General features: G+C 43.1%; 1 protein-coding gene across 8 annotated transcripts in view; it reads right to left on the bottom strand.

Annotated features, from left to right (window-relative positions):
• Positions 1-12,898, bottom strand: part of ARPP21 (cAMP regulated phosphoprotein 21) — a 228,825-nt gene that overhangs the window by 53,042 nt on the left and 162,885 nt on the right. For 5 of the 8 annotated variants that reach the window (XM_035129800.3, XM_035129794.3, XM_088654178.1 and 2 more), the window contains one exon: positions 8,939-9,171. In XM_035129800.3, the coding sequence (XP_034985691.3) occupies positions 8,939-9,171 (233 nt within the window). The remainder of the gene's footprint in view (positions 1-8,938; positions 9,172-12,898) is intronic. The other 3 variants (XM_035129801.3, XM_035129799.3, XM_088654179.1) reach the window with 1 other exon arrangement.

Raw genomic sequence — 12,898 nt, forward strand, 5'->3', positions numbered from 1 at the left:
AATAGAAAAGCACTGAGGGGAGGAAGAAAACTCCTGATAGCCGGCACTACTAGGCACCTTCACCAGTTTGTGGGTGTTTTCAGTGTAGACGCAGCTCATCAACAGCTGTTAAATGAGCTTACAGTTCAGCACTATTCCTTAGCACAGAGGTTTTCAACCTTTTTGAGTCCATGGCTCCCTTGACCAACTACATTCTTTGTGGGGCTCAGGACCCCTGTTACGTCACCCCTTGCCTGTAGAGCCAGCAGCCTCTCACCCCTTTTTGAACATCCTCCCTTGTGGAGTGTTCCCTCAACCTTCTCTCTGCTCCCCTCTCCTTGGGAGTCCTCCAGGCAGCTGCCGCAGCCACCCCTAGACTCTGAGCTGCCTCTGCTCCTGGCAACCAGCACTCCCTGGCCAGCCCCAGAGGCACCATTTGCCTGCAACAAATAGCTGTGCAAGCCTTGGGGGGGGCAGAGGTGCAACGGGGCATCAGAGGAGGGAGGGAAGGAAAGAGGGACAGAGGCCAGGTGTCTTGCGGCACCTCTGACCATCATTCAAGGCACCTCAAGGTGCCACGGCACTCTGGTTGAAAGCCTTAGCAAATCCACACTGTAGCTGGAACTCAACATTTCTACCATTCCTTATTTTAAATCTCCGGGTTTTAAGATGCCTCTGGGGCAGATTAAAATTACAGACTACAACACTAGCAATGGTCACTGTATGGTACATTGTGGCCAAAATCAAGCTGTTATTCATATAACTGCACTAAAGTTGTGCCCATAGTTGCTTTGACATGGTGTGCTATTGTTTACGAAGAGGAGGGGGAGGAACCAACAAAATTTTAGCTCTCATTAATGCCCCCACCCCCAGTGATGCAAACATTGCAGTTGTATAGCTGCATTACATTTACATCGTTTTAACTGAATATTTTGATGATGTCATACATTGCAGAAGTGCAGCCCAAGTGATTTGTTAAATTATTAACTTTCCCAGCCTTGGTATTGATTTATAGCTTTAATAATGCATCCTTCCATATCCATTATAGCTCATAATATGCGAGCAACAAGGTAGTATATTATTGGCAAGGGATAAACTATATATGCTTTTAAATTAAAATGGATTTTTTTTGAGGGGGGGTCAGCACAACAACATGTGATTAAAGTGTAAAGGGAGGTTAGTAATAATGTTTAGAGATGCTCAGCTAATTGTGGTGACTGAGTACTGTCATATCACTAGAGTTCTTTGTCTTTTGCTTTGTGGGGACCAACATTTCAGTAAATGAACATGGTGGACTAATGCAGAACATTCAGGATGATGAATGCCATATAGGAGGACCCAAGGGCCATAACTACTGTTGGCCAACTTTCTGAGGGCCGGATGGCCAACATGAAAGTGAACATAACCCAGGTTTGAGCACAGAAACATGCACACATGTAGGAAGGCATACACAGGGAGCGAGAGATGCAAACAAACAGGCAGGCTGGCAGATATACTGGGCCATACAGACCCCCCAGCTGCGTTGTCACTCTGTGCCCACCAGTAGAGGAGTGGGGTGCGAAACATCCTTCCCATCACAGTACTGAGCTTGGCAGAGAGGTTATTCTCCCCCTAGCCTCTGATTATTTTGAAAAAGCGCCTTTCATCTCATGCATTCTGCTAGTGGAAGCACGCTCACTCTTTCATCTCTCTGGAACAATCCAATCTTCTAGCCATGACGGCATACAAGAAGGAGGATTTTGCTGAGCATTGGAGAGCTACTTCATGTGCATCTGGCAAGCTGGATATGGCCCATGGGCAGCAGGTTCACCACACCCTGTTGTATAATTTACACATTATTATTAATATTTTTAAAAAGAGCTTGCAAGAGCGAAATCTTAATGTATTTGCTTGCGATGAAATAATTCAGTCAACTGTCAATGCCTGTAAATTATCATAATCTTCAGCCAACTGTTATTCTTGGAAGTGATCTAGCTAAAGAAAATATTCATGTGCAGCTGCTACTGACATATGCAATTTAACACGGGTATCAGCTGTGTTCCATTCTAACAGCTGAGATTCCTGAATTGCAAGGGGTTGGGCTAGATGACCCTTGGGTCCCTTCCAACTCTACAATTCTATCACTCTATACCTATTTTAAAGATACAAGGTTTCAAATGTAACTTCATCTGGTAGCCTCAGGAAACATCAGTAAGAGACAAGGGGAAATCATGACCAGCAACTATATTCTTTTGCAGGAAATATCATAGAAAAAAATCAGTTAACGTATTTTCCGGCGTATAAGACGACTTTTAAACCCAGGAAAACCTTCTCAAAAGTTGGGGGTTGTCTTATATGCCGGGTGTCGTCTTATACGCTGGGACTCGCCAAACGGCGCCAGAAATGGAGTCTGCGCAGCCACAGAAGCGAAACATAGGCTGCAGTCCAATACACATTTACCTGGGAGTAAATCCCACTGAATTCAGTAGAGCTTATGGTACTCATGCAGAGGATTATAGTTACGGTACTTGCTGCTTTTGAGATTGCTTGGCTCTAGTAGTGAAAGGCTAAGTCGCTTCCAGTAAAAGCATCTACCGGTATTTGTGGTCACTGACAAAGAGCCTCAAGGTTTTCTGTAGACAAGCATAAATTATCTGTTGCAAGATTGTATCACTTCAGGCTGTAGGTGAGGGAAGGATTGAATGAAAAATGCTTCCCCATATAAAAAGAGTTCCCATTCCAGTGTGATAGGTTACCTAGGTACGTGCAGAGAGTTACTGATGCGGAAGAATATTCAAACAACCAATTCCTCGCCTGCACTCTAAAGAAGTGCAAGTCTGTAACTGATTCGTCACAAGAGTCTACTGATTATGGATGATTTAGAAGGGTAGAATAATTCAACTGCTGATTACATCAGTTCCCTGCCGAAGCATCACCTATAGACACTTGTATACTTCATGTGTTCTATTTCTTATAGATCAAATCATTTTAAGGAGACTAATTAATTTACTTATAATATATATTTATAAGACTCCTCATAAAACAAACACTCTAGACATCATAAAGGAAAAGTGCTAAGTCTATGCAGTCTCTTTTAACAGGAAAGAGTCAACTCATGATAACTTTTCCCTGTTATTTTCCTGAAGTAGTGTGATTTATACCTATGTAACTATATTTTGAAGTACCGCATGTTCCAGCGTACAAGACGACTGGGCGTATAAGATGCATAGCTGTCAAGTTTTCCCATTTCTCGCGAGGAAGCCTATTCAGCATAAGGGAATTTCCCTTTAAGAAAGGGAGAACTATGACAGCTATGATAAGATGACCCCAACTTTTCCATTTAAAATATAGAGTTTGGTATATACTCACCGTAAAAGACTACCCCTCTTCCTACCCCGGGCGTCCCGGACGCCTGCAGCTTGCTCTTCACCAGCTACACTATCAAGAATTGATCTTTGATCGTTCAGACCAAAGGTCCTAGCTGAGCATTCTGTTTATGACAGAATGCCTCTTGCAAGTTTGCAGGGAAGGGATGAAGCCAACAATCTACAACCATACCCTGTTGTTTGTTCCCAGCATTTGATATGCAGCAGTTTTCAACCTCTAAATAGGAAGGTTCCATTCAGCTGCCATGGACCTAATTTTATGTGCATATGTGTAATCCAGGGATGGGGAACCTGGAGAACCTCCATATCCCGTTGGGCTACAACTTCCACCATCCCTGACTCTGGCACATGCTGGATGGAGTTAAAGTCCAATGACATCTGCAATGCCACAGATTTTTCCATCCCTGGACCAATCCCTTTCAATGGCACCAGTATTTTTTTAAGAATTTAAACACCTGAACAGTACCCATATAACATGAAAGACATGTGCCTACACCTACAGGCTTCAATTACTGCAGAGAAGCATGAAGTAGAATTTGGGGGAGACTGTGTATTTATCTTTACTACTATTATTATTATTATTACTTTGAATAATCCTCCTCCTGGTTCAGCAATCCCTTCTGAATCCATTCCCCACAGCCTTATTTCTCCTGGCTTCCCCAGGCTGACTGACAGCTTCACTTTATGTTCTGGCGTTGGAAACTACAAGCTTGTTTTGACAACCAGTCTTGCTCTCCCCCCCCCCTTCTGCACCCTTTCATTGAGTTACTGCAGTCTCTCTCTCTCTCTCTCTCTCTCTCTCTCTCTCTCTCTCTCTCTCTCTCTCTCTCCTCTCTCTCTCTCTCCCCCCCCCCCATTCTGGGTCTTGACAAGCTTTCAAAATTTAAAGGGAGGGGAGCACTCAACATTTCTAATCACCCTGCAATGGAGAGGATATTATCACTGAAGTGGTTTTAAATGTGTCATAAGAGATTTCATTTGGAGGTTAGGCGAATATCTGGGGTGGATAAACTTGAAATATTGGAGCTCCTCATGTATTTTTTTCTCCTTCTTGGGAGGGTTGATGTATAATTTTAGCAACAAAAATGTTATGCAAGTTTTAAGATCCTTTAATGTGTGAAGTCTGGATGCAAGGAAGCCAGGGGAGTGAAAGGGCTGGGAGGAATGGAGTGGTCGGCCCGGCTTATTTCCAACTCCCAATCCTCCCTCTTTTGCCATTAAGTCACTGCAGCTGAATGGAATGCTTTTTCCTTGAGCATGTATGTGAACTAAGACCTATTTTTAGATCCACACCTGCTCACTCCACCCTTCATCCTGCTTCTACCCATCTTCTACACATGAAAACCCATGCGCCATGCCCATCCCTGTGCAGAGAGAAAGGATCATTGTGTTTAGAAGGATCAGAGGGGAGGAAGATATTGAGCTGTTGAATCTGAAAGATCCTGTGGGTGGTTCAACATTAATCTGCATCCCTGCATCTTAGGTACTAGTTGGTTAAATGTTGGGCTAGCCTAATAGGCACTTCGGCCACAATTTCCCATATTTTATATAAGCTACCTGGAATACTGTTGCTTAGGTAGGATATAAATGTATAAATCAAATTAAAAATGATATTGAGGATTTTCTTTAGCCTTTTGCATAGTTAATAACTAAAGATGTTTCTTCAGAGCATATTAATGGCTAGAAGATGCTTGCTTCAATGAGCATGGATGGCTTTGGGTGCCTGCTAGCTAACTGGTCCTTGATGATATACCCTATCTGCCGGAGTGAGAGCTGGAAGGAAATCATTTGGAAGTTAAAATGGAATAGATGCAGCTAGATTTCAAGAAGAACCTTGTGGTTAGGGGCTCCGAGGATATGCTGCTATTTTGGAGGGAAATGTAGTGATATGGGTGCTTGCCTGCTTTCCTTTGTTCAACTTGCAAAAAGGGACATCTTATAAATTTATATTCTTCAATGTGTCAAGAGGGAAGTCTCCAGCACTAGAAGAGTTCCTCTTTCGGGATGGAGAAAAAGAGCAGCACCTGGCTTCAGAGATTAGAACGGACTGCAGAAGCCCATGAACTATACCTAAATACAAGAAAAATTTTGGTATCAAGATGGAAGCTGAGAAAGCAAAAAAAAGAAAACCCCTACCTCATCCACATGTGGCTAAGTACAGACCTGGACAAGGCAAAGTTGTATGCACAGGCAGCCCTCAGGGCACATGGAAAAGTGGGAAGTTTATTTTCCCTTCCCTATCTCTAGAGAGCAGTCCCTAACTCTGGGATGCAAAAAAGCATATTCATTTCACAGGACTGGTAAAAACAGGACACATCTTAAAAGTATCAGAAACTTACTGCAGAATTCTGTATTCAAAAGTCACATCATTAAATCCTCCTTTTAATGATTAATGATCATTCTATGATTCTGTGTGGACCAAAGCTCATGATGCAGTCCTACAAATCACTTCCAGAGATAACCTCCTGCAGCTTCCCTTACACAGTGAGCAGAAACTCCCTGTGATGAGGGCTTTCCACTGATACTATCCCAAACTATGCAGATATGGAAGTCACTCCAGCTTGGATCCCTTTGGAACCTAGATTGGAATTTTGGAGTAGACCTCGAGCCTAACAAGCTAAACTTCGACCCATAAGGCAGGGACCCCCATTCCTTGATGTCACAGACTGCCTTCTGGACAAAAGGGCAGGAATAAACACATACTAAAAGGGTGCCAAAATTTCCAGTATGTATGCATTATTTGCTAGACTTCCATTCCACCTTTCCTTGAACATCAAGCCCAAGGTGGCATACAAAAGGAAGGAAGGAAGGAAGGAAGGAAGGAAGGAAGGAAGGAAGGAAGGAAGGAAGGAAGGAAGGAAATTCTTCAACCAAGCTCTTGGAGAAACAACAAAAAGTGTTTACTTGTTTCTTAAGAAACAAGGAGAGAAATGCTGTAAAATGCTGTCCTTGGAACTTCCTGTCAATCCTGGAAGTAGGGAATGTGAATGAATGTCAGTGATGGATGATGCCATATCACTACTATTAATAATGTCTTTTGAAAGTAAAGTAATTCTAAGTGTGAACCTGCAGATCGATAACTTGTTAGAATTCACTGTGCTGCTGCACCTAAATCACAAAGCAATATCAGAACTTGCATAAGGTAGTCAACATTTTCAGAAATTTAATTTTAGTTAGCTTCCTAAAACTGAAGAATGTTACTTTTATTATTATAACAATATATTTTTTAAGAGGATGTAATTTATTATAAATGCATCATGTTTAAGTGGCTGGTTGGCATAGCTTTTATACCAAGCTAATAACCTGGATCATGAATGACTATGCAAAGTTCATTCAAAAAGTGCAACCTGCTCTTCCACTCCAAATGTTAGTGATTCAGTCATCACAGGGGAAGTTAACTGAATGATCAGAGGGTTTTTTAGGAACGTTCACCTCAACTTTTCCTGCATGTGCAAAGTGAAAAAGAAAAAGAAGAAAATTTAGACTTCGCACACCAGCAGTTCATATCTGGATGAAAGACAATGGCGTTTTATTCTATCACACCATACTACATCCAGGAGCAGCTGATTGCTACAAGTTTTAAGGCTCTGGGGCAAGGGGAACACAAGGCTCCCCAACTTTCAGAAAACTGCACATGCATTTGGGAGTCTGGTTAATCTTTTCTGTTGCCTGCGCTGCCAGCCTAAGGTTGGAATTTTTGGGCCTTATGCCGTGCGAGGTCAAAGAGGGAGTATTTATTTTCCCCTTCAAGCTCTTGTAAGAAGCAGAGGTTATGGCCAGGGCAGGCTTCAGCTTTGGATATGGCATGGGCTGGCCAGTGGCTTTGCCAACAGCCCACTGCCAACTGAGAAGATCTCTCATTTCTTAATGGGAAAAGTAACTGGCAACTGTTGAAATGACGTGGGGAAAGGAAGATCACCCTAGAAGTAGCTGTGATTTTTGCAGGAGCCTCTGTGATCACCACTCATTTCCTGGGGGGGGGGGAGTAGTGCACCAGGGAGAGTGGGAAGCTCATCTGTTCATCATTTGATGGGGACCCCTGGAAAAGGGCCTCCGAAGATGACTCCAGGTATAAGCGGAGGCAGCACTTCTGACTCTAAAATTATTCAGGGACTTAAAGGACACCTGTTTCATTGCAAGGGGCTCAAGGATGATCTCCTGCTGAAATGTGTGCGGGAGAAAGCAGGGCAGTGATTCTTTCATGCTTGTTTTACCCCCACCAGCACTGCTAGGGCTAAAAATTGTCTGCACGACAATTGTGGGGTGTATGTGTGAAAGGATGAAGTAGAGCGGCATTATAAAGGAGCCAGAAAACACCCTGTGCTCCAGGGCCCGTAAAACCCTGCACCAAGCCTGCTTGCGAAGGTCATTAGGTTAAGGCACTGGCATCAGCCCTGATGGTTGCAAAGCATGGACACAGCATAAGACGAGAAGAGGCAGCGATTCCGGAGATAAAACTGCATATTCATGAAGCTTAATTAACTTTCCTAGGTTCCCCCCCACAAAGGAACGAGAGCCTCTGTATTCCACGTATGACCCAGAACATTTGGTTGAAAAAGAGGCAGGTGGGGGAACTTATGGAGCTACGAGCAAAAATTCATTTTTAGATTCTCCTGTGTTGCATTTGAACTGGTGGGAGTTCAACTGATTGCTCCCTTGTATCATAATATGATCTACATCTCTCAGGGGACACTCTTCTTCCACTCAATTTACTGATAGTTCTCCCACTGAACAAATAACAAAATCTGAAGCACAGTAAGGAACATACTGCAATATGTCGGAGTTTAGTGAGCCATTGCTGACAAAGGTTTGGTAAGCTGAGTTTAAGTTTGTGTCTGTACAGTCCTCAGAAAGTGAAAAGCAGTAAATTCTAAAATCAATTTGTAGGCATGGCATTATTAAGGATTACATCCTATAAATTACAGAGTATTCTTATAAGCACAAACCTTGAACCTATACATGCCCTTCCATCCCACAACTGCAGATTTTGTTTGATCTGAGGGTCACTGAATCCTGAACTTAAGCATCTTCTAGAAAAGTATTAAGATGTATCTATTATATCTGGCTTTGGGCAGCTGAGGCTAAAGAGGTAAAGCTGTGGTGTATTCTTTGTATACAATGTAAACTAAGAACAGATTTAATTCTGATTTAATATGTATTTCCTTTAAGATCATATATTTAAAACCACATGTAACATTTGCAGCTAAAGAAGCGTCCTTGCTTCCTGTGTACAAAATTAGTAGATCAATCTCCAAATCACTGCCATAGTTAAAATCAAAACTATGCTTTCTTTTTATTTGGGCTTCCAGAATGAGAAATTAAAACAACATGCGAACTCCGAGTGCACATCCCATTTCACATGGAAAGAGACTAACGGAACCTGTATGTTTTGTGTCCTTTTTGGCCAGGTTTCTTAAATCCATTTTACCAACTCATTATAAAAACCCTGGAGAAGTTGGCATGGCACCCACGAATGAAGGTGAAAGACACAGCACTAGCATATTTACTGCAGCCAGCTGAGATGCAGAACAATCATGCAGAACATCCATCCTCTTAGCAGAGAAACCTTCTGACAAACCCAATACAGTACTAGCTACCTGTTTTAGACAGTTTGCCGGTACTCCTGTTGCTTGATGAGCTATCTCCTCTTGTCAGGACAGTTATTCCACCGAAACTTGCTGTCTTCGTTATGGCTGGCTTCAAATTGCGATTGGAGCTGTCCGAGTCTGTGCTGCTCCAGGGCCTCTGGTGGTCTGCCCATTTTAGCTCATTATCAGTACTGCTTTGCCGGCTGCCAGATGTCTTCCCCGTACTATCCCTGTTACCCCTACCATGCAAAAGTGGGGAGGGGAGATACAAAAACAAATGTATCAGGCCAGAATCCATTCTTGCTCAAGTTGCTGCAAAATCTGAATGAGAACCTGCTGAGGCTGGTAGACACGTGAGAGTAGACATGAGCAGAAAAGTCAAGATATTTATCGAGCGATTGGTGGGCTGCTGCAAAGGGCCGTTGGGCTGCGTTCAGCTGAGGGATAACAAGATGTGCAAGAGGAAAAGTAGGTCAAAAAGTAATCTTTGCCCTTGTTGCTGTGCGTGCTTTAGCAAGAAGCCCAACAAACTTCTTTGCCGAGTTTGAAATGCAAGAGCAAATCTGAGGGCACAAAACCATTTATGCTGAAAGAACAGCAGGATGAGATGTAGCCAGATGTTTTGAACGACAGCTCCCAGTCAACATGCCCAGTGATTTGGGAGGGTGGGAGTTGTGGTCCACAGCATCTGGAGAGCACCACATTCCTCTGATAGGTATTTAAATCATAGTTGCATCTTCACTCTCTTTGCACAATTTAGAAGCCTATAGAATTAACACTGTGTTCTGCATTTCAGATCCACCATGTTAACAGCTAACAACACACCCATGCAATCAGAGAGGCTGGCCTCTTTTTTTACAGGTGTACTTTACACTTCCTGTAGTTTGACACTTCTCCCACGAAACCTGCTTTCATTTCAGTTTCAATTAATTCAAGGAAGAACTTCCTGACAGTAAGAGCTGTTCGACAGTGGAATTTGCTGCCAAGGAGTGTGGTGGAGTCTCCTTCTTTGGAGGTCTTTAAGCAGAGGCTTGACAGCCATCTGTCAGGAATGCTTTGATGGTGTTTCCTGCTTGGCAGGGGGTTGGACTGGATGGCCCTTGGGGGTCTCTTTGAACTCTATTCTATGATTCTAAGTTCCACATACAGTGAAAAGCACTTGAAAAATAATAATACACATAGCAGTGGTAAGTATCCATCTCTGTATCTGAGTGTTACATGTCACTACTACACACCCTTAAAACCTTCCTTCCACCCTTCATCTTTGCTGTCAAAAACTGCCATTCTGAGGGCCAAACTAGTTGAACCATTAAATGTGTGAATGCATTTAACGTGCTTTGTTCTTGTTCTTGTTCTTGTTCTTGTTGTTTAAAAATAGTAACTGGTAGGGGAAGGTAATGTGGCATATTGGGTGGGGGAAGGGTATTTAACCACTTTCTAGGTGCAGTAATTCAAATAAAACATTTCGCCTGAAGCTACTATTTGCCCCACTTTGGTTGGAAACACAGCTCTGAGTGGAGGGACTTTCACCGGGAACATTGCATGGGAGGTCAAAGTTAAATGCCTTTCCTTGTCCGCTGCAGTCCTGCTAGGTCCCTCAATACAGACACATTAAATATATTCACACATTTTACATACTTGCATGTTTGTCCTGGGCCAACTTGGATTTTTAAAAATGAAAGAAGTTATATTTTTAAAAATCCAAGTTGGCCTTTCAGGGTTTTTCCCCACGCACTTGTACTGAGCCCTTCAGTGGCTCTCTCTTCTTCTATAGCCCATCAAATAGATTCTTGCTGTAATCTTAAACCTCTTAATTCTGCTTTGCTATAATTATCCTTTCTTATTAAACTTTGAGTTGCCCTTTGCTCTTACCCTCTTCAGTAACCTGCCTATTTATCCACTCCTCACATAACTGCCTCGCTGCCGCCTTCGATCAGGCCTCATGTGCTCCGTACAACTTCTACGAACATTTTCCTCATCTATTCATACTTCCTAGTGTGACACTTCTGACAATGCTCCTGGAACTCAAGCATCTATTACCATAGTATTTTTCTGAGCTCCTTAATATTGAAGTTGTTTCTTGAATAGTTTGTGAAGAAATCAGCAAAATATGGGAAATGCTCGTTGAATGCAAACGGTAACTAAATATACGGTATTGTATCCGATACCAAACCCTCCACAAAATAGGGAGTGTGTCATTTCTCAAATTGTTACCCGGAACTTCACACTTACACGTTAGAAAACAAAACTACACCCTTACCTTCTAATAGGCATATCCAGTAAACGTTACAGTTCACCACATGTAGCTGAGGCTTACATTTCTGTATAGTGTTTGCTGTTTTTCAATTTGAGGCACAGAGGAGGAGACTGAATATCATACGCACCAAGTACATTCAACTCACTCAAATTAAAATAGGACCCTTTACCTCTAAAACATAATAATTGAAACTATTTTCTTCCTAAGGGTCTCATATTTGTTGCTGCCACATGCTAGCTGCAGAAGGTGTATCTCAAATCAGAGGAGAGCAGATTATTATTATTTTTAAATTCAGCATTGCAATGTAATTGCCTTTTAAATACTCAGGGAAGCCTGGCTATAATTTGCCACCCCGTGATTCTACATAGCTCCATCTTTATTTCATACATTGTGATATATCGGTATATTGTGATGCTTAAGGTAAAGGGACCCCTGACCATTAGGTCCAGTCGTGACCGACTCTGGGGTTGCGTGCTCATCTCGCATTATTGGCCGAGGGAGCCGGCGTATAGCTTCCAGGTCATGTGGCCAGCATGACAAAGCCGCTTCTGGCAAACCAGAGCAGCACATGGAAACACCGTTTACCTCCCCGCTGTAGTGGTACCTCTTTATCTACTTGCACTTTGACGTGCTTTCGAACTGCTAGGTTGGCAGGAGCTGGGACCAAGCAACGGGAGCTCACCCCGTCACAGGGATTCGAACCGCCGAACTTCTGATCAGCAAGCCCTAGGCTCAGTGGTTTAACCACAGCGCCAGTTTAGCTGGCGATATATCATGATGTTAAAAACCAACCCTAGTATGCGCAAGTGCTTCCCCACCACTACTGCAAACTGCTCTATGCATCTCAGTGTTCCAGCAGATGTGAGGGTTGAAGAGCAAACCCACTGCTTCCATGAGCTACCTGTGTAGAAAGTGTTTTCTAAATATTAAAAATACTAAAAAAAATAAAAACAGGGGTAGAAGGGGATGCAGAGATGAAATAACCCAAATCCTGGGCTGTTTCTCTGATTTCACTGACACATTTAGAGATTTCAATAACACATGCCAAAATTTCATGTCACTATGGGAAATGACTCCCTAGTTACATATAAAACTAAAGCCTTCTCTTCCCCATTGTCCTGTCATGATCCCTAAAGTCAACTGACAGTCTCAACCACAACTGGGTATACTATCTATGTACTAAAGGTAAAGGTAAAGGGACCCCTGACCATTAGGTCCAGTCGTGACTGACTCTGGGGTTGCGCGCTCATCTCGCATTATTGGCCGAGGGAGCCGGCGTATAGTTTCCAGGTCATGTGGCCAGCATGACAAAGCCGCTTCTGGCGAACCAGAGCAGCACACGGAAACGCCGTTTACCTCCCCGCTGTAGCAGTACCTATTTATCTACTTGCACTTTGACGTGCTTTTGAACTGCTAGGTTGGCAGGAGCTGGGACCAAGCAACGGGAGCTCATCCCGTGGCAGGGATTCGAACCGCCGACCTTCTGATCGGCAAGCTCTAGGCTCTGTGGTTTAACCCACAGTGCCACCTGCGTCCCGTATATATATGTGTAACTCTGTCCCTTTGGATACTCATTTAAGACTCACTCTTGAGATGCTTCTGAAAGCTTTGCTGGATATGACGTTTCCAGGAGAGGAGCGGGGTGCGGTGTGGTGTGGAGGATCAATTTGGGATCTTCTGAAGATTGTCTGAATATTTTCAATGGTTTC

Source organism: Zootoca vivipara, chromosome 11 (assembly GCF_965207765.1).
Source record: "Zootoca vivipara chromosome 11, rZooViv2.hap1.1, whole genome shotgun sequence".
Classification (NCBI taxonomy): domain Eukaryota; kingdom Metazoa; phylum Chordata; class Lepidosauria; order Squamata; family Lacertidae; genus Zootoca; species Zootoca vivipara.